General features: G+C 49.0%; 1 protein-coding gene across 9 annotated transcripts in view; it reads left to right on the forward strand.

The window, feature by feature from the left end:
* Window positions 1-26,172, forward strand: part of FTCD (formimidoyltransferase cyclodeaminase) — a 41,371-nt gene extending 15,199 nt beyond the window's left edge. For 6 of the 9 annotated variants that reach the window (XM_039495531.1, XM_039495527.1, XM_039495530.1 and 3 more), the window contains 12 exons: window positions 490-618; window positions 1,485-1,573; window positions 8,388-8,567; window positions 12,569-12,706; window positions 13,648-13,779; window positions 16,131-16,192; window positions 19,529-19,658; window positions 21,720-21,881; window positions 22,958-23,001; window positions 23,552-23,690; window positions 24,770-24,865; window positions 25,996-26,172. In XM_039495531.1, coding sequence (XP_039351465.1) covers window positions 490-618; window positions 1,485-1,573; window positions 8,388-8,567; window positions 12,569-12,706; window positions 13,648-13,779; window positions 16,131-16,192; window positions 19,529-19,658; window positions 21,720-21,881; window positions 22,958-23,001; window positions 23,552-23,690; window positions 24,770-24,865; window positions 25,996-26,082 — 1,388 coding nt within the window. In that variant the 3' untranslated portion in view covers window positions 26,083-26,172. The remainder of the gene's footprint in view (window positions 1-489; window positions 619-1,484; window positions 1,574-8,387; window positions 8,568-12,568; window positions 12,707-13,647; window positions 13,780-16,130; window positions 16,193-19,528; window positions 19,659-21,719; window positions 21,882-22,957; window positions 23,002-23,551; window positions 23,691-24,769; window positions 24,866-25,995) is intronic. The other 3 variants (XM_039495533.1, XM_039495534.1, XM_039495535.1) reach the window with 1 other exon arrangement.
* Window positions 26,173-26,385: the final 213 nt, after the last annotated feature.

Consider the following 26,385-nt stretch of genomic DNA (forward strand, 5'->3'; position numbering starts at 1 on the left):
TGTACAATGGCAGCTGTTAGGGGAGCCATGCATTCCCTGCAGCAGGAGCTACATTGCATAAACACAAAAGGCCTTCACTTTTCAAACAGAGCCTCCCCATGTCCTGTGGGAGGCCAACAAATCTACTCAGGGAGGTGCAGGCTGTGATAGGAGCAGAGATTCCACAGCTCCCTCTGACAGCCCTGAACTTGTGGTCGTTTTCTTTTTGGCTGGAATAAACAAGGCAGACAGTTGAGCAAATACAGTGCAATCGGTTAGTCCTGTCACGTCAATGGCCCTGACGCAGGAGGGGGGGTTAGTCTAGTCCTGAGATCATAAGGAATGAATAGATAAAGTTTGGCCATATCTAAAGTGTCTCATCCTCCGCTCCCCTTATGCCCCATGCACCCCCATGCCCCTCCAGGCCTCTGTGCACATCTCTGGAATGTTCCTTATCCCCTTTAAAAGATTCCTTGTGCTTCTTACAGACATAACACTTTGCTTTCCTAGGAGAACATCCCCGAATGGGTGCCCTGGATGTCTGTCCTTTCATCCCAGTGAGGAATGTCACCATGGAAGAATGCATTCGCTGTGCCAATCTGTTTGGGCAGCAATTGTCAGTGGAGCTGGGTGTGCCTGGTGAGCTGGTGATGGGGAGGGGAGAGAATTCTGTCTGCATACACCTCTTCTCTGACCTCTTCAGTAATTCCACCATCTCCCCCTGTGCTCACATAGACACAATACATAGTTCCGCTCCGATTCTGCACTGGGACTGTCCTGCCATGACAAAAACAAACAAACCCCTTTCAAAAGAGTTAAGTTCGGCTAAAATGTCTGTCATTAAATTATCCCAGCAAGAGAAGTATATGAGCTTTGAGATCTATCACACATGAGCAAGAAGGGCCGAGGTTTTCAAAATGTCACTAGTGATTTGGGGAACCCAACTTGAGAGGCAATTGAGAGAGTCTGATTGTAGAGGCGGGCTGCTCAGCTCTTTCAGATCAGCTCACTTGAAGAGTCTCAGGACGAGAGGCACTCAAAATCACTAGTTGCTTTTCAAATGTTAAGCCCTAATTAGTAGGCACTCTTGGGAGTCCTAGTAAAAATGTATAGGCCCTGCTGAGAGAACTTTGTACATTACCTCTGTTCTTGGTGGCAGGGAAAGTGCCGAATCGCTAACTTGTGACTTGGATAAGCAAATGAAGGAGGAGCTGGTTTCAGTGTATATTTGTGATTTCCAGGCCTACACAAACATAGTTATTGATTTAGGACCTGAGAACTTTTTTCGCTTTTAAAAGCTTCCATTTTCCCCTTAAGCTACGTGTGATTTCACTGGGGGCAGAATGTGGTGTCCATTGCCTTGGTGCGTTATGTTAGAGCTGGCCTGTATTTGAACACCTTGGGAGATATCCAGGGCTTTTCCCAGTTTCCGCACCCACACTAACATGTATGTGGTGGATGGCTTCAGGTACAGTGGTCTGTCACGTATGAATTTCCTCTTGCAGTGTACCTGTACGGAGAAGCAGCGCGGAAGGAGAGCAGGAAATCTCTGCCAGCAATTCGAGCCGGGGAATATGAAGCCCTCCTTGAAAAGGTTAGAGTCCTCGTGGTGTCTAGGAACGGCGGGGAGGGAGCGGCACATGGAACCAAAGGGGTGCTGCTCACATTAAAGTGAGGGAGCCTCCGGGGATGCTCTGGGTGTTACACTTACAGTCTGCCAGCTGGGCGTCAGGTGGGCTTGTGCACTGGACCTGTCTTTGCCTGAGCAGGGGGTTTTGATAGTATCGCAGTGTTAGGGACCAGACAGCTGGCTTCAATACACTTCTCATTCCAGACAAAACACTGTGTTAAGGCTCAGAGGAATGGCTGTCCTTGGACCTGGAGGGGAGGTTGACTAGAGAGTTTGACATCACCACTGAATCATAGGCGTGTGCAGCTCATTTCATTAGGGTGTGCACCCAGGGAATTTCATTTATTTATTTATTTAAAAGAAGAACATTTATTGAATACTCAATCATAAAGGACATTATTTTTATTCATCAAACAAACTAAAGAAACTAAAACTTAACTAAACTTATTTTTTTTAAATTAAGAACTAAACTTGACTTAAAAAATGAAACACAAAATATCAAATTTTTGCTGTAGTGATAACCAGGCATATCAAAGATACAGTCAATTTTCATGATCTTTACCTTTAACCATATAATGAGCTAACCCAAATTGACCAAAACAGATTAAGGTTTCTTCATCTTCCTGTCCTAGAGAATGAGACGTCGCTCACCAGGTGTTATGGAATTAAATTCCTCAATCACATCATTGTAATTAACTGACAAAGCCAATTCTTGTTCAATGTACAAAATCATGAGTGAGTTGAGGTGCTGTTAGGACATTGTACTTCTTAGTTTGTTTTTTACACGTGCTAGTTTTGAAAAGGCTTTTTCACATGAACAGCTTGTCTGCTCCTTTTCTTATCTTAACAACAAACCAATCCATATTTTTAAATTAAAAGAGGGTATCATACGATTGAATTAAAATGTAAAGCCACAGGCTTGTTATGCTATTTCAGCAGAGTACACGCAACAAAGATTACAAACACTGTAGACACTGCGCTGGGCACGCCAGATGCGGCCGCTTATATAGGTCAAAGAATTTTCTAGAATAGTAGTCGGAGAGGAGGGGAGGACCAGTGGTAATGTGGTGCTGCAGTAGTGGGGATGCATGCTGCGAGCGAACGCATTCTTTCTGTATAGAGTATATCATGCGATTAAATTAAAATGCAAAGCTACTGTTTTTTTGAGATGTTAGGGCAGGTGTGGGCAAACTTTTTGGCCCGAAGGCCACATTGAGGTTCCAAAATTGTATGAAGGGCCAGGTAGGGAAGGCTGGGCCTCCCCAAACAGCCAGGCCCTGGCCCTTATCCAACGCCCACCCACTTCCTTCCCCCCGACTGCCCCCCTCAGAATTCCCGACTCATCTTGCTCCTTGTTTCCTGACCGCCCCCCCGAGGCCTCCCCAACCACCACCCCGGGACCCCACCCCCCACCAACCCCACCACTCCCTGTCCCCTGACTGCCCTGACCCCTATCCACCCCCCCACCTTGCCTCCTGACAGACCCCTGGAACTCCCATGATCCAACTGAGCGCTCCCCTGAACCTCTGCCCCATCCAACCCCTCCCCCATTCCCTGTCCCCTGACTGTCCCTGGGACTCCCTGCTCCTTATCCAACCTCCCCGGCCCCGGCCCCCTTACCATACCGCTTACCCCCGCCTCCCCCCTCTCCCAGAGCCTCAGCGCACTGCGTCCAGGAGTGGCCCTGGACAGCACTGCAGTGGCGTGGCTCCAGTGGAACCAGAACTCCTGCCGCTCGGCCTGCTGGAGCTCGCAGCCCCGCTCCCTTACCATGCCGCTCTGAGTGGGAGGAGCTCAGGTCCTGCCAGAGCCATGCCGCTGCAGTGCTGTCCAGGACTGCTACTGGATGTGGCGCGCTGAGGCGCCAGGGGATGGGGGAAGGCGGGGGTGAGGCCAGGGGGAGCTCAGGCAGACCGGGCAGGACAAGCTTGCCTACCCCTGCATTATGGTGTGCCTGGGCACACCTGGCACATCCTGTACGCACACCTATGACCTGAATGGTGTTTTCCACTTTGCTCTGAAAATGCACAAGCCAAATACGGGTATTGTGACTGGAGGAGACTTTTACCTTAAAAACTTTAAAATTCCTTGGGGAAGGGGAAGGCCTGGGTCTTAGTTTGCATCCTGTACAGCGTCAGCACTCAGTTAGTAATGGTAATCACCTCCTCAATACTTTTCTCTTCTTGCTTCTGCTTTGGAAAACTGTGGGAAATATGCATGTGCTGTTGTGTGTGAGAAAGTAGGCAGCTTCCCATTGCCTCACCTGAGCAGAGGGGAGGCGGGAGCTGGCTGGGTGATGTCTACCAGGGCTCTGAGACTCTGGAATTTGCTGCTTGCCTTTGTCCACAATACAGTGTTGCCAACACTTGTGATTTTGCAATGAGCCTCCTGGTATTTGGTGTGTCTGTTAAAGCCCCAGCTCCTGGAAGCATCTGATGAGGTGAGACTCTTGGCTTTCATTTTCTAAACAAAGGAAGTTTCTAGCTCTCTTGGTTACAGAGAAAAACAACCATGTGATCTGAGTGCAGCCGAGGTCTGAGAAGCCAGAGGGCAAATAGAAAGAACCTGACATTTCTTATTCAGTCTTTTTATTTTTAAGTCTCATGATTTTTAAGGCCATCTCACCACTCTGGGGGCTGGCAATACTGACAGTAGCACCCATATGGTGACTTTTTAGGCTTGCGGCAAAAGGGTGTTTGGAGGGCTGAGGTTGTCTTTCCTAGGCCATGCAGGGGTGGAAAGGAGTTTCTGGAGGTGGCCAGCGGAGCTGCTGCTGAGCTGATCCTGTTAATGCTGCTGAGATTGTGTTGTATTGTTAAGGTGTGTTGGGGCTTCTAGGGCCAGATTTTTACAAGTATTTAAGTGCCTAAAGATGCAGAAGCACCTAATGAGATTTTCAAATGAGCCTAGGTGTCTTTGGTGCCTAAATACATTTAACAAGCTGAGCCCTAGAGCCTTGCAAAGGCAGGTTATTGGTTGTTTTAAAAATTGAAATAAATTAAAAAGTCAGTGAACTTGATAAGCCTGAAATGCTTGGGGTTTTTTTTTAGCATAAAAGAGGTTCTTAAAAGTGCTGGACCAGCCCTGGAGCAAGTGGAATATCAACTATTTTTTGTGATATTTCTAGCAGTTTAGACTGCTAAGAAAGGGTGAAATCCCATGCTAAAAGCTGGTGATTGGTTACCTTTTCCAGAGCTATTTTTGCCTAATTGCAGTACCTGGAATTGGCATTAGGGGACAGGTTTCAGAGTAGTAGCCGTGTTAGTTTGTATCCGCAAAAAGAACAGGAGTACTTGTGGCACCTTAGAGACTAACACATTTATTTCAGCATAAGCTTTCGTGGGCTACAGCTCACTTCTTCAGATGCATAGAATGGAACACACAGACAGAAGATATTTATACATACAGAGAACATGAAAAGGTGGACGTACACATACCAACTGGAAGAGGCCAATGAATTGAGATGAGCTATTGTCAGCAGAAGAAAAAAAACCCTTTGAAGTGATAATTGAGATGACCCATAGAAGGTGTGAGGAGAACTTAACATAGGGAAATAGATTCAATTAGTGTAATGATCCAACCATTCCCAGTCTCTGTTTAAACCTAAATTAATTGTATCTAATTTGCATATTAATTCAAGTTCAGCAGTCTCTCTTTGGAGTCTGTTTTTGAAGTTTCAGTGTAACGATTCTCATTAGGAGCTGGCTGTGCTTTGTTGATACAGTTCTGGAAGCAGGGAAAGTCCAGCTCCCACCCTGTGAGTGGCCATGGCTGTGATATGTACAGTATAACCTCAGTGAAAAGGCACGTAGTCGTGCCATGTGGGTTTGCCGGATTCAGATTACAGCTGTATGAATAAGGGATTTTTCAGTTTGCCAGCCATTCTGAACAATTGGGGAAAAAATAGTCTTGGGTCGGTAAATTATCAATGAATTGAATATATATATATACGCAGGCACGCATGCACACCCACACACACGCACACACATACACAGATCATTGTGGGCCAAACCAAACATTTTGTTCAACCTGAAACAAAACTTCTTGTTTTGATTTACAGAATTTTTTAATGTTTTCAAATTTTTCAAAATAAAATCAAGGGAAATGTAGAAACAAAAAGCCGACTTGAGTTGAAGGTTTGAATTGTGGTGTTGGGATATTGCATACTTAGCACTGGCTGATCAGTACTGCCCATCCTAGGAGCTTTGTTGGCTAACTCTTACAGTTCTAAAGAAACGTTAATTGACAGGAAAGCTCCCTTACTTTCAGCATAAACACCCATGTTTTAAATGCCATTTTATTTTGGAGGAAATGAAGAGAATGCCCAGTAATCAGAGACCTCTTAGCCTACATTTGTCTTTGCTCGGTTTCATCTGCTATTAACAAATGGAGATGAATAAGCCACTTCTCCAAGTGGTGGTACAAGCTCTGAGCCTGATTCTTCCCTCTGACTCCCCAGTTTCACCCAGGCATAACTGTCTTCATTCCAGTGGAGTTACATGGAATAACACCTGGGTGACGCATGCCACAGTGACCAAGAGATGTTCTGCAGGCAGTGCCTTCATTGCCGCTGTGCAAATAACCAAGTCTTTGGTTCGCTGACAAAACTGGAGGGGAAATTTTGTTTAATTTTGAGTTTTATTCAAAGGTCTTCCACATGGTACATCAACTCATCTAGATATTTGCCTAGTTTACAACAGGCTACATAAAAAGCACTTAATGAAGTTAGTACAAACTAAAATTTAAAACAGACAATGACTTGTGTATACTGTGCTCTATATACTATACACTGAAATGTAAATACAATATTTATATTCCCATCAATTTATTTCATAATGATGTGGTAAAAATGAGAAAGTCAGCAATTTGTCAGCAATAGCACGCTGGAACACTTTTGTATTTTTATATCTGATTCTGTAAGCAAATAGCTTTTAAGTGAGGTGAAATTTGGGGTAGGCAAAACGAATGAGGCTCCTGAAAGGGGTACTGTAGTCTGGAAAGGTTGAGAGCCACTGGGCTAGATGGACCGTTGGTCTCACACAGTATAGCCATTCTTAGTAGTATGTTCTTATGAATTTGTTTGTGTTCGGTTATTTTTCTATACAAATTCACTGAATATTTTGGTCAACCCAAATTGGAATTTTTCAGTGAAAAATGGTTGTCCAACAATTTGTGGTACAATTGGTTTTACAAATCTCACCCCTCAAGCCTGTGCCCCCTTCTGAGATTAATCTAGTAAAACCAGAAGGGTAAACCCAGGGGAGGAGCCTAACCCGGTGCCCAGTGAAGTCGTTGGCCAAACTCCTCCAGGAACCAGGCTTGGCCCTGCCCCAGGACAGTGTTTTCCAGGGTGTGAGTGAAGGATTGTCTCTGTGCTGTTATGCTATTGCTGAGATGCCCATTCATCTCCCACGGCCAGAGTCTGAGCCCTATGCCCCCCACATCCACACAGCACCTCACACTGCCAGAGGGCTGCCAGGATGCCCCGGGTCAGGCTCTGCCTCCCTGTGGGGGCATTTCTCCTCTTTTTGCAGTGCCCCCCTGCCTGACACCAGCCAAGCTGGAGCCAGGATGATGGGACGAATGAGCAGGAGCTGGTGGCATCAGTGACTTGCTTCCAGAGAGCTGGGGAAGACAAGTGAGCTTGGGTTTGGGACATCTCTTGATGTCTTCCACTCCAGACTGGATGCCTGTTGAAGAGATTGGCTTTAGCCAAGCACAAGTCATTGGGTTCAATATAGGGGTAACTGGGGGAGTTTTTTGCCCAGGTCACACGAGATGATCTGATGGTCTTTTCTGGCCTTAAGCTCTATGGATCTGTGAATCAATGGCTCCCCATTCACTCTGGTTGCCCCATTCACCATTCGCCCCTGCATCTCCCCAGTCCCCCGTCACTACGTTCTCCATGGTGTGAGGGATGGCTTGTACTTCCCCACCAGACTTGTCCCACAGCCCGGGGTGCCCAGAGGGAGTCAGCAATGGTTGGTTGCTGGTAAGACATGTCGCCCACGGAGCTGTACAGAACTTGGCAGCTCTGTGAGCTCCTGTTTTCATTTCCTAATGGTTTCTTAGAGTCTCCCATAGGGGCTGAAATGTCTCTTGTTTGGTGTCAGCCAAGAGGGGGTATTGGGAGAAATTGGAGGAAAGGTTAATAAAGCTGGTTGTGCTGGGTCATGGGGAGAAGAGGGAGCACTTCTGAGTTGTTCAGGAATTTCCCAGATGCTTTGTGTGTGCTCAGAACATTTTCTTTTGGTTAGGCAGGCGGTGTGCTGTGCTGAGGCTGCTGAGGACTGTGCCCAGCATGGTGGTTCCATTGTGACCTTGTCCTTCCTCTTTCTCCCAGTCATTTGTTTGAGCCACACGTTGTTTTGCCTTGTGCTAAGATTGGGGCTCTTGGCTCCAGTGGAACACATACACTAACACACAATACTGGAGACTGGGTGTTGAATAGCTCTGAGTGAGGAATGCACCATGTCTCCTGTGCTGATTCCCAAGAGCGAGAATTGTAAATCAGGACTGCATGTTCTAGAAAAGAACTGCTCTAGCTCAGCCACAGGTTTCTGAGCTTCCTGCCAGAATGATGGGCTGAGGTTCTCCAGTCCGCATTACACAGAACGTTAGACTAGAGATCCTAATGGCCATTTCTGGCTGGACAGTCTATGTATTCTGAATTAACTTGCAATCAGCTCTCTGGAGTGACAAATAAACCCGGCTGACCTTAAATGATGAGGAGTTTCTTTTCAATGGATTTTGTTCCTTTCTTTCGCTCTCTTCTAAGCTCACAAAGGCCGAGTGGGTTCCTGATTTTGGCTCTGCATCCTTTATTCCAAGATGGGGAGCCACAGTCACTGGTGCACGCACATTCCTCATTGCGTACAACATCAACCTCCTGTGCACAAAGGAGCTGGCGCATCGGATTGCTCTCAACATCCGGGAGCAGGGCCGCGCGAAGGACCAGGTAAGCTCATTAAGCTTCTTATTCAGAATAATCAGGCTTCCCTGGGAGAGGACACTGGATAACTAGAGCGTTGGCTCAAAAATAAACAAATGAATAAATCCCTCTCCCACCTGCTCCTAGTTCCACAATTCTCCAGATTTGAGTTGTCCATCTTTGCTGTCCCAAAGTAAGGGAGACTGGTGCCAGTTTGTGTTACAGGCTACACCTGAATTGAGCTGTACAAAAATTACAAACTGGGCTTGTAGAGGTCTACTACCCCCTCAGCTATTTTCATGCTGCTGAATTATGGTTCTAGGGGAGGAGGAATTTCAGTTTCTTAGATCAGAGTAGCTGGGTAAATGCAACCTTTATTATAGCAACATAGGCTTGTTTGAGCAGGCAGCAAATGACCTTTGAGGTGAAGAGCATATGAGGCTCTGATTAATGTAAGGTGGTTCCTATATTTCTTGACATATCTACCCATTTATAGTATATGATGGTGCTCTCTGGCTAAGGGCAGGCATGATGTCCCTGCAGGTGTGTACTTGGTTCCCGTGGGGGTGGTGTCTGTTGTTATGTTTCATCAAACTCTGTACATGGGAGTGGAGTATCCCATGTTGTAAGTGTGTCAGCTGAGTCATCCCCCAGGGCCATCCCAGAGCCTTGTCTGAGGACCCATCTACTGTATCTGGGAAAGAAGGGAAGCTGCTTATGACTCTCCCCAGCACCCAGAGCTACTTGGCACTTTATAGAACTGCCTTGTCAATCTCTCACGTGACCCAACAGCCTGAGAGCAGCAGGAGGCACTTGCCAAAGTGGGGGCCCAGCTGAGCTCACAGGCAGGAGAGATTTCAGGATGGGCTCCCTTGTCTGACAGTGAGAACTGAGTGCTCCAAAGGATGGGAGTGTATCTGAGCAGGCAATTAGAGGGATCCATCTGGAAGGATATTGAGGGTGGGTTTCTGGGGCTGAGCAGTGGGAGGCTGGACGCCAAGGCTGTCATCATAAATAAAACAGGATGTATTTGTTTGTTTGTTTGTTTGATTTATTTTTTGTTGGGAGGAACATAACTGGTTTCTCTGGCCAGGTTGCTTTCAGCATAAAACACGTGTTTGCTGGAGCTAGGCCGTGGGTCTGTCTACACTGCACTCAGAGGGGTGACTGCAGCATGTGAAGACAAACCCAAGCTCGCTTTGATCTAGATAGTGTGGGTACCAATAGCAGTGTAGCTGAGCAGCATGGGTTAGTCACTGATATACACACCCATGGTTCCACATGGCCTTTATAGTCTGTGATGCTGCCGCTTCACTGCTATTGTTCTCTAGCAAGATCAAAGCTGCCTCACACCTCCTAGTGCAGTGTGGAAATACCCTCAGTCAGTCTGGCAGGAGAGCTTAAGGTCTTTGTTAGCATAACATGTGAAAATGCACTACGGAGTATTGTACTGGAATGCATAGTATGGGCAGAGCAGGCATAACGGAACCACTGACGCCAAATTAAAAAATCTGATAAGAGAACCAAAAAAGTGCCACCATGGCTAAACAACAAAGTAAAAGAAGCAGCGAGAGGCAAAATGGCATCCTTTCAAAAGTGGAAGTTAAAGTCTAGTGAGGAAACTAGAAAGGAGCATAAACTCTGGCAAATGAAGTGTATAAATATCATTAGGAAGGCCAAAAAAGAATTTGAAAAACAGCTAGCTAAAGACTCAACAAGTAATAGCAATTTTTTTTAAGTAAATGAGAAGCAGGAAGTCTGCTAAACAACCAGTGGGGCCATTGGACGATGGAGATGCTAAAGGAGCATTCAAGGACGATAAGGCCATTGCGGAGAAACTAAATGAATTCTTTGCATCAGTCTTCACGGCTGAGGATATGAGGGAGATTCTCAAACCTGAGCCATTCTGTTTAGGTGACAAATCTGAGGAACTGTCCCTGATTGAGGTGTCATTAGAGGAGGTTTTGGACCAAATTGATAAACTAAACAGTAATAAGTCACCAAGACCAGATGGTATTCACCCAAGAGTTCTGAAGGAACTCAAATGTGAAATTGCAGAACTACTAACTGTGGTATGTAACCTACCATTTAAATCAGTTTCTGTACCAGGTGACTGGAGGATAGCTAATGTGATGCCAATTTTTAAAAAGGGCTCCAGAGATGATCCCGGCAATTACAGACTTCAGTACAGGGCAAACTGGTTGAAATGATAGTAAAGAACAAAATTGTCAGACACGTAGATGAACATAATTTTTTGAGGGAAAGTCAACATGGGTTTTGTAAAGGGAAATCATGCCTCACCAATCTACTAGAATTTTTTGAGGGGGGTCAACAAGCATGTGGACAAAGGAGGATCCAGTGGATATAGTGAACTTAGATTTTCAGAAAGCCTTTGACAAGATCTCTCACCAAAGGCTCTTAAGCAAAGTAAGCTGTCATGGGATACAGGGAAGGTCCTCTTATGGATTGGTAACTGGTTAAAAATAAGACACAAAGGGTAGGAATAAATGGTCAGTTTTCAGAATGGAGAGAGGTAAATAGTGGTGTCCCCCAGGGTCTGTACTGGGACCAGTGCTATTCAACATATTCATAAATGATCTGGACAAAGGGGTAAACAGAGAGTGGCAAAATTTGCAGATGATATAAAACTACTCAAGATAGTTAAGTCCCAGGCAGACTGCGAAGAGCTACAAAAGGATCTCTCAAAACTTGGTGACTGGGCAACAAACTGGCAGATGAAATTCAGTGTTGATATGTACAAAGTAATGCACATTGGAAAATATAATCCCAACCATAGCTATAAAATGATGGGGTTAACACTGTTACCATTCAGGTAAGAGATCTTGGAGTCATTGTGGATAGTTCTCTGAAAATATTCACTCAATGTGAAACAACAGTCAAAAAAGTGAACAGAATGTTGAGAATCCTTAAGAAAGGGATAGATAATAAGACTGAAAATATCATATTGCCTCCATATAAATCCATGGTACGCCCACATCTTGAATACTGCATGCAGATGTGGTCGCCCCATCTCAAAAAAGATATATTGGACTTGGAAAAGGTTTAGAAAATGGCAACAAAAATTATTAGGGGTATGGAACGACTGCCATATGAGGAGAGATTAATAAAACTGGGACTTTTCAGCTTGGAAAAGAGACGACTAGGGGGAGATGATAGAGGTGTATAAAACATGACCGGTGTGGAGAAAGTAAATAAGGAAGTGTTATTTACTCCTTCTCATAACACAAGAACTAGGGATCACCGAATTAAATTAATAGGCAACAGATTTAAAACAAACAAAAGGAAGTATTTTTTCATACAACACACTGTCAACCTGTGGAACTCCTTGCCAGAAGATGTTGTGAAGGCCAAGACTATAACAGGATTCAAAAAATAACTAGATAAGTTCATGGAGGATAGGCCGATTAATGCTATTAGCCAGGAGGACATGGATGATGTCCCTAGCCTCTGTTTGCCAGAAGCTGGGAATGGGCGACAGGGGATGGATCATCTGTTCTGTTCATTCCCTCTGGGGCACCTGGCATTGGCTACTTCTGGAAGTCAGGATACTGGGCTAGATGAATCTTTGGTCTGACCCAGTATGGCCATTCTTATGTTTTTATGTTCTTATCTGTGCCCACAGTCTTAGCCTGTAAGTTCTTCAGGGCAGGGACCTGCCATTTCTATTAGTATGCAAGGTCCCGTGCAAACCTATGGAGCAGAACAAATAACTAGAGGAGAGTTGGTAAGGGTCACAGTCCCACTCCGTTAAATCTGTACAAATAAATATGAAGGCAACTTTATCTGTTATTAGTAAGGGCTCTTCTTCCTTCACAGTATAATATCTGGCTGCTGCTACTTCTGGGTCATCAGCAAACCCAAATAGTTACAGCTGTGGGCTAGTGACCTCCAGTTGTGTATCAGTCAGTTCCCCTCATCTGCAGAATGCTTTCTCTCTTGCAGGCTTATTCCCAGGGTTGAGTTGGCTCATCAGCCATCACAGCTCTGAAGTGTGTTGTTCTTTTCAGCCTGGGCGTTTGAAGAAGGTCCAAGGCATGGGCTGGTACTTGGATGAGGAGAATATTGCCCAGGTTTCTACAAACCTGCTGGACTTTGAAATCACCTCCCTCCACACGGTCTATGAGGAGGTCTGCAAAGATGCACGAGTGAGTTGCACAGGTGCTATGCAAGTTTGAAGCAGCTTTAACCAATGCAACCAGCCTCCTTCAGAGAAGTAAAATTACAGTCAAAGTGCCTGTGGCTGGTGGAGCAAGAGAAAGTCCTCACACCTATGCCATGAGAGCTTGTCTTGTAAGAGGTGTGTTTGTGAATACACAGGGAGCCACAACCTACCCTCCATACTTAAGGCATTAAGGGAGCAGGAATGTGTGCCTCATGAGACATGCCAGCTGCTGCACTGTCCCCTCCGGGCTGGCAGTCATGTGGTGTGGGACAGCAGCATGTCCAAGTTTGCTGGCCTAGGCTTGAGATCTATGAGTGTATACAGGGAACACCCTGGATGCCAAGGTTATTTGTGGGGTCCCCTCTGCTTCTGTACCCTACCTTCAGTGACTTTTGGGAGGGAGTCCAGATGGCCTCGTTTGGTGAGTTGCCAGCTAATCTCTCCTCCTCCCATGTTTTCAGAAGGTTGCTATATGGCATACACCCACTTCTTATTCCTTAGGGAGCCAGCCAGCCATCCCACTTCCTCCCACCCATGTATGGCCTTCCATGGCATTTCCCCATAAGCACCAGGCACACTCAGATATCCACCCATTGGAGTGAGGGGCATTGTGGCAGCAGGCACCCGTGGTGATATTAAGGTCCCACTGATGTAGAACTGGGGAAGGGGAGCAGATGACCAGCTGTGCAGATCCCATGTGCTGCGAATGGGAGTGAGGAGTCAGTTGGCTGGGCCCAAACAGCAGCAGGAAGGACCAGCAAAGTGAGATCTCTGACTATGAGTCCTAACCCCTAGAATGGGAAGGTCCTGCTCGAGTCTGGTGCACCCCTTGGTGCGGATCAGGAGTTGGGGGCAGTGGGAGAGGTGGCCAGGCAGTGGGACTGTAATGCTAAAGGGCTGTTAAATTCTAGTCCTTGTTTGCAGGAGCTGAGCCTGCCCGTGGTGGGCTCCCAGCTGGTGGGGCTTGTCCCTAAGAAGGCCATGCTTGATGCAGCGGAGTATTACATTCAAAAAGAAAACCTCTTCATCCTGGAGGAGGAACAGAAAATCAGACTGGTAAGGCCAGCGTCCATTGACATCCCTGCTCAGAAATCTTTCCCTGGAGGGAACTGCAAATGATCACAGCTGAGCTGGCAGCTTCTTGCCTGTGGAAGGGTGTGACAGCTTTCCCCAGGGTGTAACCTTGAACTCGGATATTGCTGAGCCTTCTGACATACCAATCCGGGCACCTTCTCACACTGTGAGACTGTGACAAGCCTCAGGCTGCTCCCAGTCCTGCACTCACACAAGCATCTACACAGGCAGGGACACACCCAGATGCAGTTACCTGAATGCTTCTCCTCAGCGACTCATGAATTAACAATGGAGAGGTTCCAGACAGCTCCCCACCAGCTCCACTGCCTAGGACCCCAGAGGTGTACTGTCTTGCCCTGGTCAAAGGCCTGACCAGTATAAGTTTATTACCCAGTCCTCCCCGCTCTCAGTGTGGAAAGGACCATGCACCAGTTTCTGTTCCTGAGCAGATTCCCCAAGCACTTCCAGCAAAACACACTGTTTTAGGTAAAAAACATAAAAAACAAATTTATTAACTATAGAAAGATAGATTTTTAAGTGATTATAAATGCTTTGCATACAGATCAAAGCAGGTTACCTAAGAAATAAAACAAAAATGCAATCTAATCTTTATAAACTAGATAGGTTTTGAATCTAGCAGTGTCTCACCCCGTTAACTAGTACAAGCATATTACAGCTTTTACATACACAGGCTGGAATTCTTCTGTCCCACGTGGGACTTCCTTTCCCAGTTCAGTCTTCGTTCCTAAGGTGTTTCCAGGTGTTCAGTTGCAAGGGGAGTGAGGCCAAGTGATGATGTCACTTCACTTGAGGGGAGGGATAGCTCAGTGGTTTGAGCATTGACCTGCTAAACCCAGGGTTGTGAGTTCAATCCTTGAGGGGGCCATTTAGGGAACTGGGGTAAAAATCTGCCTGGGGATTGGTCTTGCTTTGAGCAGGAGGTTGGACTAGATGATCTCCTGAGGTCCCTTCTAACCTTGATAGTCTATGATTCCCCTCTTTTATAGCTTCTTCCAGCTGGCTGGGAAGATCTTTGCTCATGACAACGGTGATCTGCTCCACTATCCCCCTGCCCCTGGTCAAGCATCTTCCATTACCCACATGATCCCTCTGGAAAACCTCCACTGTAAACAATCTCTGAGATAGTCCCTGGGTGTGTAGATTCCCCTTAATAGGGCCATTAGTACTGTGTAGCTTCTTCATTGCTGTACCTGAAAGGCTGGTTGTGGGTGTTCCCAGCCTCACAACATATTTCAGTAACACACAAATAGCAAAACTTCATAGCTTCACATACAATGACAGCACATACAACCAAACAGGATATTAATGTTCAACAGATCAAGACTTTTAGAATGATACCTCACAAGACATACTTTGTTCAAAATAGCCTAATTATATGACAGTGCTGAATATGGGGGTACCAGGGTGTTCTTTTGGGGCACAGAGGGTCAGGCAAAAAGCAATGGAGCAAAATCAGATCCATCTTGTCCTTTCCCACCAGAGAATATGAAGGATTTGGAGGTTCCTATTTATTCCCTTGCTCAGAAACCAAGCCAAGTCCCTGAGGCAGATAAAACTCCCAGTGACATTCTGAAGAAGGACTTATTCCTGCGAATGAGACAGCATTCATTGGGTTAAGTTCCAAAAGGATGTTCAGTGACTTGGGAGGTTGGAGAAGTGCTGTGTGGGAAAGCAACCTGCTTAATGTCCTTAAGGAAACTATTTCTGTATGTATTGGGTTCATTAAAACTCTACAGGAGCTTCCCAGAGCCTTACCCGAGTGGGAACTGTTTCCTTGGCCCATGGGATAATTCATTTTCCACGTGGTAGGCATGATGATGTATGGCTTCCCCTCAAAAATAATATAGAAAGGGTTTTAAAGACACAGTGCTGTATTTCAAATGCCATGCCACACTTCGTTAGAACCAAAAAGTACCAGTTTTGTTTAGCTTGATATCACACTTAGGGTTAATGTCTTGATAAGGCATTTTGAATAGGATGGGTGAAAAGCCCTAGATAAGAGTTAGTTAATTATGATGATGATTGATGATGGTGACGGACAGCTTGGATGGATATCAGAACATCCTCATGGCTGGAACCAATTGTAGGTTACTAGCTTTGATACCGTTCCTTGTAAAAATGTAAGTTTGATTTTTAGAAACGTGTACATGACCCAAGTGAGGCCAGTCCTTACTGGCTGGATATTTACATCAAATCACTCGCTCAGAATTCCCGGCCATCCGATGAGCCTTGGAACTGAATATTCTCCCCCAGAAGCGAGCAAGGCGAATATGTCGACTCTGCCTTGATGAATTTGTCTTTCTTCATTTCAGGTAGTCAGCCGGCTGGGCCTGGATTCCTTGTCTCCATTTAACCCCCAGGAGCGCATTATTGAGTATGACACCTTGTCCATTTTCTTTGTCACTCTCCTTGTTTGTACCACGTACGATTGAGGGAGCCCGGGTGCCTGCTCATGAGTCTCTGAGAATAGCTGTTGACTCAATTTGCTGTTGCTCTGTCAGATCCCAAAGTAGCACAATCTTCCTGGGATGCCATTAGGAACTCATTTGTATCCCTACAGGGTTTAAAATGCTCCTGGCTGCCCAATGAAACGTTGATTTCAACAACATTTTTGATGGGAAAAAGTCGAAAAGAAACTCTTTGATTGTCTCATTTTGTTTCAATAACCCTGAAGTGTTTCATTTAGATAAGGTAAAAATGTTCTTCTTCGAGTGATTGCTCCTATGCATTCCAGTTAGGTGTGCGCGCCGCGCGTGCACGACTCTTCGGAACATTTTTACCCTAGCAACTCCGGCGGGCCGGCTGGGCGCCCCCTGGAGTGGTGCCGCTATGGCGCCGAATATATACCCCAGCCAGCCCGTCCGCTCCTCAGTTCCTTCTTACCGCCCGTGACAGCCAGTTGGAACAGTGGAGTGCTCTCTCACCTCCACAGCCCTAGCGTTTCTCTATCTCTTCAGTGTATATAGTTGGTTAACTTAGGTTAGTTGTTAGATTAGTTGATTAAGTTTAGTAGTTATAGTATAGTAAGGGAATTAGAGGGGTTAGCCCCTCTTCTTCCACGACCGGTGCGGGCTCATGCCCAAGGCACCGGGGTTCAAGCCCTGCGCGGCTTGCCAGCGGCACATGCCCATCGGTGACCCGCACGACTCCTGCCTGCGCTGCCTCGGGGAATCTCACAGGACAGATAAGTGTCCGATTTGCACGGCGTTTAAGCTGCGTACGAGAAAGGAGCGAGACTCGCCTCAAACAGCTCCTTACGGAGTTGGCACTTCAGCCTCCCGCTCCGTCCTCGGCGGCACCGAAACCGTCCTCGGCGTGCAGCGCACCAGCGGCACCGAGCCGTTCCGGTACCAACGCAGCTAAAGAGTCGCAGACGGCACCGAAGTCCCGGCACCGTTCCCTCTCCCCACAGAGGAAGTGGAAGACGGCGCACTCGGCTCCTAAGCCTCCAACTTCGGGACAGCTTACCCAGCCATCACCGGCACCTCTGGCACCAGCTGCAGTAGTGCACAAGCCGTGCACGGTTCCGTTGACTCCGGCACCTCAAGAGCCATCGAGTCCGGTACCTCCCTGCTCCCCGGTGCCGACCGCGGTCGAGCTGCATCTCCCATCCACGCCTGAGACATTCACGACGGCGAGAGAGCTTATTGAGCTCGCAGAGGCACCGAGCCTCTGGCCCCCGGCACCGCCGGTGCGGGCTGTTCAGTCAGTGGGCAAACCGGCAATGATGCGGCCCCCGACCCCCGACAGACGGGATGGACGGCGCTCCAAGTCTCGGACCCGGTCCCGATCCAGGAAACGGTCGCCGTCTCGTCGATCCCGATCCCGGCACCGATCTCTGTCTCGGTACCGCTCCCCATCCCGGCACCGGTTGCAGTCCCGGTACCGCTCAGTATCGCGGTACCGGTCGCACTCCCGGCGACGCTCACGGTCCCGGTCACCGGACCGACGGTACCGTCGGAGGTCCGGCTCCCGGTATTGATCTCGACATCGCGACTCCCGAAGCTGCTCTCGTCACAGACGATCGAGGTCGCGCTCAGGCTCCCGGTACCGAAGTGGTCGACGGTCCAGATCTCCATCCTGGCACCGTGACGGCCGGCACCGATCCTCGGCACCGTCCTGGGACAAGCTGCCTCCTTCCACAGTGCAATCCATCAGCGCCTCTGCCCCCCCGTGGCCTTCGCGTCAGCCATCTGTCGCCTCCCAGGCGGGCAGCGGGACAGATCTCCGGGCTGCCACCCAGAGATTTTAATTAAGATTTTAATTAAATATAATGTATGTTACATTTAATACTTGACATATTTATATATAACATATCTTAAAAATAAAATGAAACACTTTCAAAATGACACATTTTTACCTTATCGAAACAAAACAACCTGACTCTATTGAATTGCAACTTTTCATTTCCCAAATCAAACTTTTTCAGAATTTTGAGTTCATGGGTAATTTCAAAATTTTGGCTTTTTGTTCCAATTCAGAACATTTTTTTTTGAAAATGTCAAAATTTCCCATGGAACAGAAATTCCAGTTTCTGCCCAGTTGTAGTACTGGACAATGAACTGCTGGGTTTAAACAGCACCATCAGGAGCACCCAGAATTTGCTTAGTGATCAGCATATCAGGTTTAACATGCCACTGCATATCCAGCTGCACTCTCACCTGTCGATCGCAGTGCAGACACACCTGCTTCCCTTCACCATAGAATCTAGCACCTTCCATATAAAATCATTAGCAAGAGCAAAGTTCCTAGAGGACTTCCTGGAGTCTCTGGCTTATTGTGGAAGGGCTGTTTCCAAGAGGAAGGGTTTTCAGTGTTTCCTAGAGCTGGTCAGACTCCCGAGGACTGTTCTGTAGCTGGATACCCTCCACTGGCCTCCCTCCTGCCCTCGCCCACCACTGGCCATTGCAGGCCAAGCCCAGCTGCTGGCTCTCCCCTGAGAAGAGCAGCATGGCCATTCCCTGTGGGGTTGGGGAGGATGCCCTGGCAAGTGGCAGTGCCCAGTCCTTTCTCTGCCCCTGAAGAACAGCTCCTCTCATTCCAGGGCACTGCTGCCAGCTCAGAGCAGTGGAGGGGATTTTTAAAGGGGAAGAGTTGGATTTTTGTGTGGTTGCAGGAGAGAGGAGCAATCCCTCCTGTCAGAAATATCCCCACTAAGGCAGGGGTTCTCAAACTTTTGTACTGGTGACTCTTTTCACACAGAGAGCCTCTGAGTGCGACCCCCCCCTTATCAATTAAAAACACATTTTTATATATTTAGCACCATTATAAATGCTGGAGGTGAAGCAGGGTTTGGGGTGGAGGCTGACAGTTTGCAACCCCCCATATAATAACCTCATGACCCCCCTGAGGGTCCCGACCCCCAGTTTGAGAACCTCTGCACTAAGGGCTCCCCCATGCAGGCCCTGGAATAAGCAGCTCTCCTTCAGGACAGGCTGCTGCTGGTTTCGATTTCCCAAACTGGGGTGGAGTTTCTCTCGGCAGATACAGCCCCCAAAGGCCCATTGAATTCAATGCGGCTCCTGACTGTGATGGTCTAGGCCTGGGGGACCCGGTTCAGGTTTCTGGTAAAGGCATTATCAGGGCATGCTGGGAAGAGCCGTCGGAGCATGGTTGGGGCTGCTCAGAGAGCCTGGCTTCCCTGCATTTGCTTGACACTAGCAGCCTGGAGCGGGACAGGGCTGAGCTCATCCTGATTTGCTGTTGGCAGGTACCTGGTGCAGAGTGATCAGGCAGATGGAGGTTTGGTGTCCAAGTCACTCCACACGTTCGTGCGTGCCGTTGGCGCGAGGTCAGCAGCTCCCGGGGGAGGATCGGTGTCTGCAGCAATGTCTGCTCTGGTAGGTTCACTCTGAGTCAAACACTGACATTGTCCACAAGTGAGTAGTGGGAGAAACTATAGCCCGTCTGCCAGGGAGCATTGGCAGTAATGGGCTGGGGTCACTACCTAGGAGTTTCTCTTAACAATGCAGACCAGAACTGGCTTGAGCTCCCATCCAGAAAACACACTGCCCCGGGTGACTCTAAGAGGCCATACCTCCCCTCTCGCAAGACCCGAGTCTTTCCCCTCGACACACATTTTCTTTTGTTATATGGCGGGATCACAGCACTAATTTGGGAAAACCCGGCAACGATTTTGCCTCAGTTCCCCTCCTTGCAGTGTGAAAGTCCAATGGATGAATGCCCCTTTAACACACTGCTGCCCTTTCCCCTCCATTGCACCCCCTTCCAGCTAGTTGTCTGAGGTCAGCAAAGTCCCAGAATTCTGGAGTGTGGTCACACGGGTTCATCCCCCCCCCCCCGAAAGGGGATGGAGTAAGGTGTTTGCTGCTGCTCACTTGCTGCCACTGTTGTCTCAGCTGCTTGCTGCCACCTTTGCCACTGTTCACCGCTGTCTCTGCTGCCTCCGCCCCTGCAGCTGCTCCCTCTAGCTGCCATGCCATGTTCTGCAGTTCCATCACTTGGCCTGCTCCTTAGGGACTTCACCAGCTAGCGGGGAACCACTCTGCAGCTGCAGCCCCTGCGTTGTCTTTCACCACAGCACTGTCCCCAGATTGGGTCAAAGGCTCAGCCCCTAACCCTGCTCATCAAGGATTTCAGCTCTTGTGATCACTTACAGTAGAACCTCAGAGTTCCGAACCCCTCGGGAATGGGGGTTATTCGTAATTCTGAACAAAACGTTATGGCTGTTCTTTCAAAAGTTTACAGCTGAACATTGACTTAATACAGCTTTGAAACCTTACTATGTAGAAGAAAAATGCTGCTTTCCCCCCCCTTTTTTTTTTAGTACTGTATTTTATATTTAACCCAGCACTGTACTGGCTTTTTTTCTTGGCTCTAGTGCTGCCTAATTGTGTATGTCCAGTTCTAAAGGAGGTGGGTGTGTGGGTGACTGGTCAGTTCATCACTCCAGTGTTTATAACTCTGAGGTTCTATTGTAATAGAAACAAAGGCTCCCAAGTGAGTCTGATCAGCTCCATCTTTAAACACTGCAGGGAGAATGCAATGGTATCCAGAACTCTTTAAACAGAGTCTACACATCTAGACAGAAACACCTGGTCCTACCCCCTCGGAATTGGCTTTGGCATCATTACCTGTGTTTAGCATGTGAGGGTGACCCCTCCCCCCCCTCAAGTAGGGCATATTAAGTGCTGTTTTGCTGCCCTTTACTCATACAATAAGGAGAACAACATTTCATTACCCCGTGTCCATCACTATAGTGAATTTTAATCCAAATCAGCCAAAATCAATCACTTTGTTAAAGCAGCTCCATCTGCCGAGCACCTTGGCTAGAGTGGATGTGTCTGTGCAAATGTAGCCTGATCCTGAGGTCTTTTCCCCCAGTCCATCACTAGATGGCAGCTCATTCAGACCCTGGCGTTCATCGCCTTTGACAAATAATATCTTTGCATTTGGGCCAGTGTAGCCACCTGGCTGAGGTCACGAGGAAGCCCCACAAGCCAGGTGCATCTGACAAGCAGGCGCCCCCTTTCAGCAGCTGTCGGGCAGTGCAGTGTGCACTCTGGGTTGGTGGGCCTCTTGGCAATGGCATGTGGAAAATCAGCCTCCTCGGTGGCCCGGTGAAAGTGACATGTGGTAACTGTTGGACTTGCTCGCCTTTACTTCCCCTCTGCTTCTGGGATGGTCTCTCTGCTGGCTTCACATTCAGCTCTCTTCCGAGTAGCGCTTCCTGGCTGGTTCTTTAGTGCCCAAGTATCCCTCGTCCTTCATGGGAGTGTCTCGCTGCACTCTCCCTGGGCAGGTTGGGGGCTCTTTGCCCAGTGGCGGGCATGGTGGCATGTGTGTCGCGGGAGGAATGGCAATGGCAATCCACTCGGGTTAATGTCTCTTGTGGCTGGAGGAGAGCACACGCATGGAGCTTTCGCCATGTCTCCTTGCAGGGGGCAGCTCTGGGCTGCATGGTGGGGCTGATGTCCTACGGGAAGCGTCAGTTTGAGGCGCTGGAATTGGTCATGAGGAAGCTGATCCCTCCGTTCCATCAGGCCATGAATGAGCTGATCGTCATGGTGGACACGGACTCTCTTGCTTTCAGCAGTTACATGGTAAGTGAGGTTTGTAAGAACTGCACAAGCTGCACGCTTCTCCATTTCTCACCCCTTTGTATCTGCGGACTGCTCGCAAGCCTGCTCTCTCTGGTCATTCCCACAGCGCTTAATGCTAAGCACTGATGCTCTGGGTAAAGCTAAGGAGGTATACTGGGACTCTCTGCAACATTTTGTCTGCCTTGATAGTTGCCTGTGGTAAATTTCCTACTTAGCCCTGCTTAGGTGGAGGGCTGAGCTTGCCAACGTCTCCTGTGCATAGACACAATGACAGGTAGAGAGGACCAGATCCTCAGCTCATGTGAATCCCTGCAGCTCCATTGAGATCAGTGAGCCTGCGCAGATTTCAATTAGCTGAGGCCCTAGCTCTGAATTCTGAAATTAAACAATGCGATAAGCCAGAGTTCAGGAAAAGTTCATTGTGTCTAACTAAGAACAGCCCCAAAGCCAAATTAATATAATAAACCGAATCTATCTGGATGATATTCCAGTGACCTTACAGGATACATCAAAGGCGGATCCTAAAATCTCTCTGGATTTAGCTGTCCTGTGTGTGCCGAGAGATCAGCTCCACGGGTCAGGCTGTGAGGAGAGAGGCAAGCAAAGACCCCTCCTGCACAGCGATCCGTACAGGGCATACCAGGGTGCTGCTGTGTAACAAGAAGAGACCCACAACAGAACGAATGAGCACAAGCCAGTTGAATGGAAAGGTGACGTGGGCCGGGACAAGGGGCAGAGAAAGCACCGCACAACATTTGAGCCTGTCCCTTACAGATCCACAGCCTGCTTGAGTGCCGGTGCCCAGGGCTGCTCCCGGGACCCTGCCCCACCTAGTTTTGCACTCTGGCTCCCACAGGGCAGCGTCCTCAGTGGAGGGTGTCTGGCGTGTCCCTTCAGCCAGCGGTGTGATATAAACACACCGCCCTGATGGAAACATTCCCCCTTCATGCAGACAGGCCCATGCTGGGGTCAGGCAGTAGGGAAGGGCGAAGGCTCAAGGAGCTGTACTTTACCTGGAATAGTTCGTCCACCTCCAGCATCCTCGGTCTGAGGCCTGTTTGTTTGTTTCTCAACAGGACGCAATGAAGCTGCCTAAGAACACGCCAGAAGAGAGAGAAAAGTTTGTATTGAGTGAAGAGCTGAAACACTAACACTGGTGTTGATCCCCTGGGGTAGCCCATGAAATCACTGGAATGAGCTGAAGGCCAATGGCCTGACCCAGAGTTACTGAAGTCAATGGATGGGCTCTCATTGGCTTCAGTGGGCGATGGCTCAGGCCTAACTGTGTGTATGTGAGAGAGAGAGAGAGAGGAGATCCTCACACCATACGGCAAAGCTAAAGTTTGGTTTTCCTCAGGCTTCTTGTGGGAGCAGCAGGCTCAGTGAGTTGCCCTGAATGGTGGGCGTTTGGGTGGATTTTTTTGGACATTTGTCCTACTTTCAATGTTTGTGAATCATTCTTTGTGTATGCCCTGTATGCTTTGGAAAGGCATATTGTTAACTCAGCACAGGGTGGATCATTTTTGGATGAGCAAATAGAACCTAAACCCAACGTGTTTGCACGGTGGTTTGCCCAGCCCAGTGTCCATGGTGCGATATCACTCCTTCCCACAGTGGTTTCTTTGCTTGCCTTTTGCAGTCAGGTTGACAGTATGTCTTGCCTTTCGCAGGCGCACAGCTGCTATGCAGCAGGGGCTGAAGAAGGCTGTAGGTGTCCCCTTCTCGCTGGCGGAGAAAGTGAACGCCTTGTGGCCCATGTTAAAAGAGATGGCTCAGTACGGGAACCCCGCCTGCAAATCAGATCTCCAGGTACTGGCCTAGGCACTGGCAGCAGGCTCAGAGTCTCTGGCAGCTCTCTAAGAAGTTTGACCCAGCTGAAGCGCAGAATGGAAGAAATCTGCCTTTGAGCACTGGGAGGTCCAGATTCTCATTTATGTTGTTAGGAAGCAAAAGGTCTGTTGATCGCAGGTACTTGTATGACTCCCCTCACCAGACTGTCTGAGCAATTATGATCTGTAATGCAATCCTCACCTCCCCCGTGGAAGGTTTACCACCACGGTACAGGTGGGGAACTCAGGTCTAGAGAGACTAAGTGACCTGCCGAAGATATCTGTGGCTGAGCAGGGAACTGAGTCTAGGTCTCCCAAGTCCCAGGCAAGTGCTGTGATCACTGGCCCATCCATTTCTCTGCCCAAGCAGTGGAAAAACCCTGGTGGTGGCTGTAACTTTTCTGACTTGCCATAGAAATGCAGTGCCCTGAAGTCTGTCCCACATCCCCTGCTGTCTTGTACCAGCAAGGTCCACCAGTGGACAGGCTGCCAGAATGAGAGGGGGAGATGCTGCCAGTGACTCATTGTGTGAGTTAATAATTGGAGATATACCTATCTCCTAGGACTGGAAGGGACCTTGAAAGGTCATCGAGTCCAGACCCCTGCCTTCACTAGCAGGACCAAGTACTGATTTTTGCCCCAGATCCCTAAGTGGTTCCCTCAAGGATTGAACTCACAACTCTGGGTTTAACAGGCCAATGCGCAAACCACTGAGCTCTCCCTCCCCCTCTAAGTTTGGGCAATCACTTCAGCCAACGAGTTCAAAGTTACACACTGATTTTAGCTGCCTAAATTTTTGGCAGGTTTTGATGGCCAGAACCAGTGGCACCTTTAGAAGATGTTGACCGCAGCGCTCTTTGCCCTAGTTTCCCCATCTGTTGGTCTGAGTATCAGTATCTGGACACGATCCACTTCCTGGGCCAGGCCTTTGTGGGTGTAAATCAGCCTCAGGCTGTTGAGGTTGGAGGAGCTGTGCCAATTTACAGCAAGGAAGGGCAGCCCGGCATACGTGAGCTATACAGGAAGCTCCTCACACCTGCCTTTAACACTTGCATTCAGGTGGCGGCTAAAGCGCTGGAAGCAGGAGTGTTTGGTGCCTATTTCAATGTGGTGACTAACCTGAAAGATGTAACGGATGAAGCCTTCAGGAAGGAGGTAGGTCGCCCCTCCAGTCATCCCCTGGGCTCTCGCTGCAGGTATAGGCTCTGGGATGGGGCCAGGAACGAGGGGTTCAGGGTGCAGGAGAGAGATCCAGGCTGGGGAAGGGGGTTGGAATGCAGGTGTGTGTGTGGGCTCCAGGCTGAGGCAGGGGGTTGGGGTGTGGGAGGGGGTTTGGGCTCTTGGCTGTGGGGGTGCAGGCTCTGGGGTGAGGCCAGAAATGAGGGGTTCAGGTGCAAGAGGGGACTCCGGGCTGGGGCAGGGGGTTGGAGTGCGGGGGTGAGGACTCCAGCCGTGGGTGAGGGCTCTGGAGTGGGGGCAGGATCTGGAGTGCAGGAGGGGGTTCAGGGCTGGGGCAGGGAGTTGGGGTGCAGGAGAGGGTGCAGGTTCCGGGCAGCGCTTACCTCAGGCGGCTCCCAGGAAGCTGCCAACATCTCCTTCCGGCTCCTAAGCGGAGGCGCGATCACATGGCTCTCTGCACTGCACGCGCCTTCAGGCACTGCCCCCTCAGCTCCCATTGGACGTGGTTCGTGGCCAATGGGAGCAGCTGAGCTGGCGCTGGGGGCAGGGGCAGCGCACAGAGCCCCCGTGGCTGTCCCTCCATCTAGGAGCCAGGGGGAGATGCTGGCAGCTTCCTGGGAGTCGTACAGACCCAGGTAGGGAGCCTGCCTTAGCCCCACTGCGCCGACTGGACTTTTAACAGCCCGGTCAGTGGTGCTGACCGGAGTCACCAGGGTCCTTTTTCGACCAGGCGTTCCAGTCAAAAACCAGACACCTGGCAACCCTACATGTGACTGACATCACTGCTGAGCTTGTCCTAAAGCACAAACCATTAACTGCCAGGGAAACCTGCTAGGAGAGGGCGCTGGCCCATTCAGCTGTTACAATGGATTGGGCGGGAAGCTCCCCTTTGGCCAGTAGGCTCTCACTCCTCAGGCTGGGAGCGCGGGGCAGGCTCTGAAAATGTCGCTCACCTTGTGCCACATCCACACCTGACAAGGGACCCCGCATGGGATGAGGGCTATACACAGTGTAAGAGGGGGGACCCCCGGGACGGGGGCTGGGGAAGAGGAAATAGTTCCGCTGTCCTTTCAGTGGGAAATGATTCGCTTTCTTTTTACACACAGATGCACGGCAGAGTCTCCAGCTTCTTGGCGGAGGCCCAGCAGAGCGCGGCGTTGGTGCTGGAGCTGCTGGAGAGCCGGGGGCAGTGAGAGAGGGGGGGGCGCTCGTTGGCAGCATTAGCACTGAGGCCTGGCTTGGCTGGACCCTACTGCACAGAATACAAACCTGAAATGTTCTCACTCCTCTTGTGGTCTTGTTATGAGGTAGCTGCCCTTGCTCAGACAGACTGTGCTCTCTGGTCCCATAACGGGCCCACAGCTGCGGCCATCCGGCTCCGGTGCTGCCGCACCCAATGCAGACTTCACCCGTGGCCTGTGGCCAGTTCTCTGGGTCAGTGCTCGTGGTTCGAAGGGACGTCATCCTTGGAGGGGAGCAGATCAGTGGGGAACTCG

Source organism: Mauremys reevesii, linkage group 11, assembly GCF_016161935.1.
Source record: "Mauremys reevesii isolate NIE-2019 linkage group 11, ASM1616193v1, whole genome shotgun sequence".
In the NCBI taxonomy this organism is placed as follows: Eukaryota; Metazoa; Chordata; order Testudines; family Geoemydidae; genus Mauremys; species Mauremys reevesii.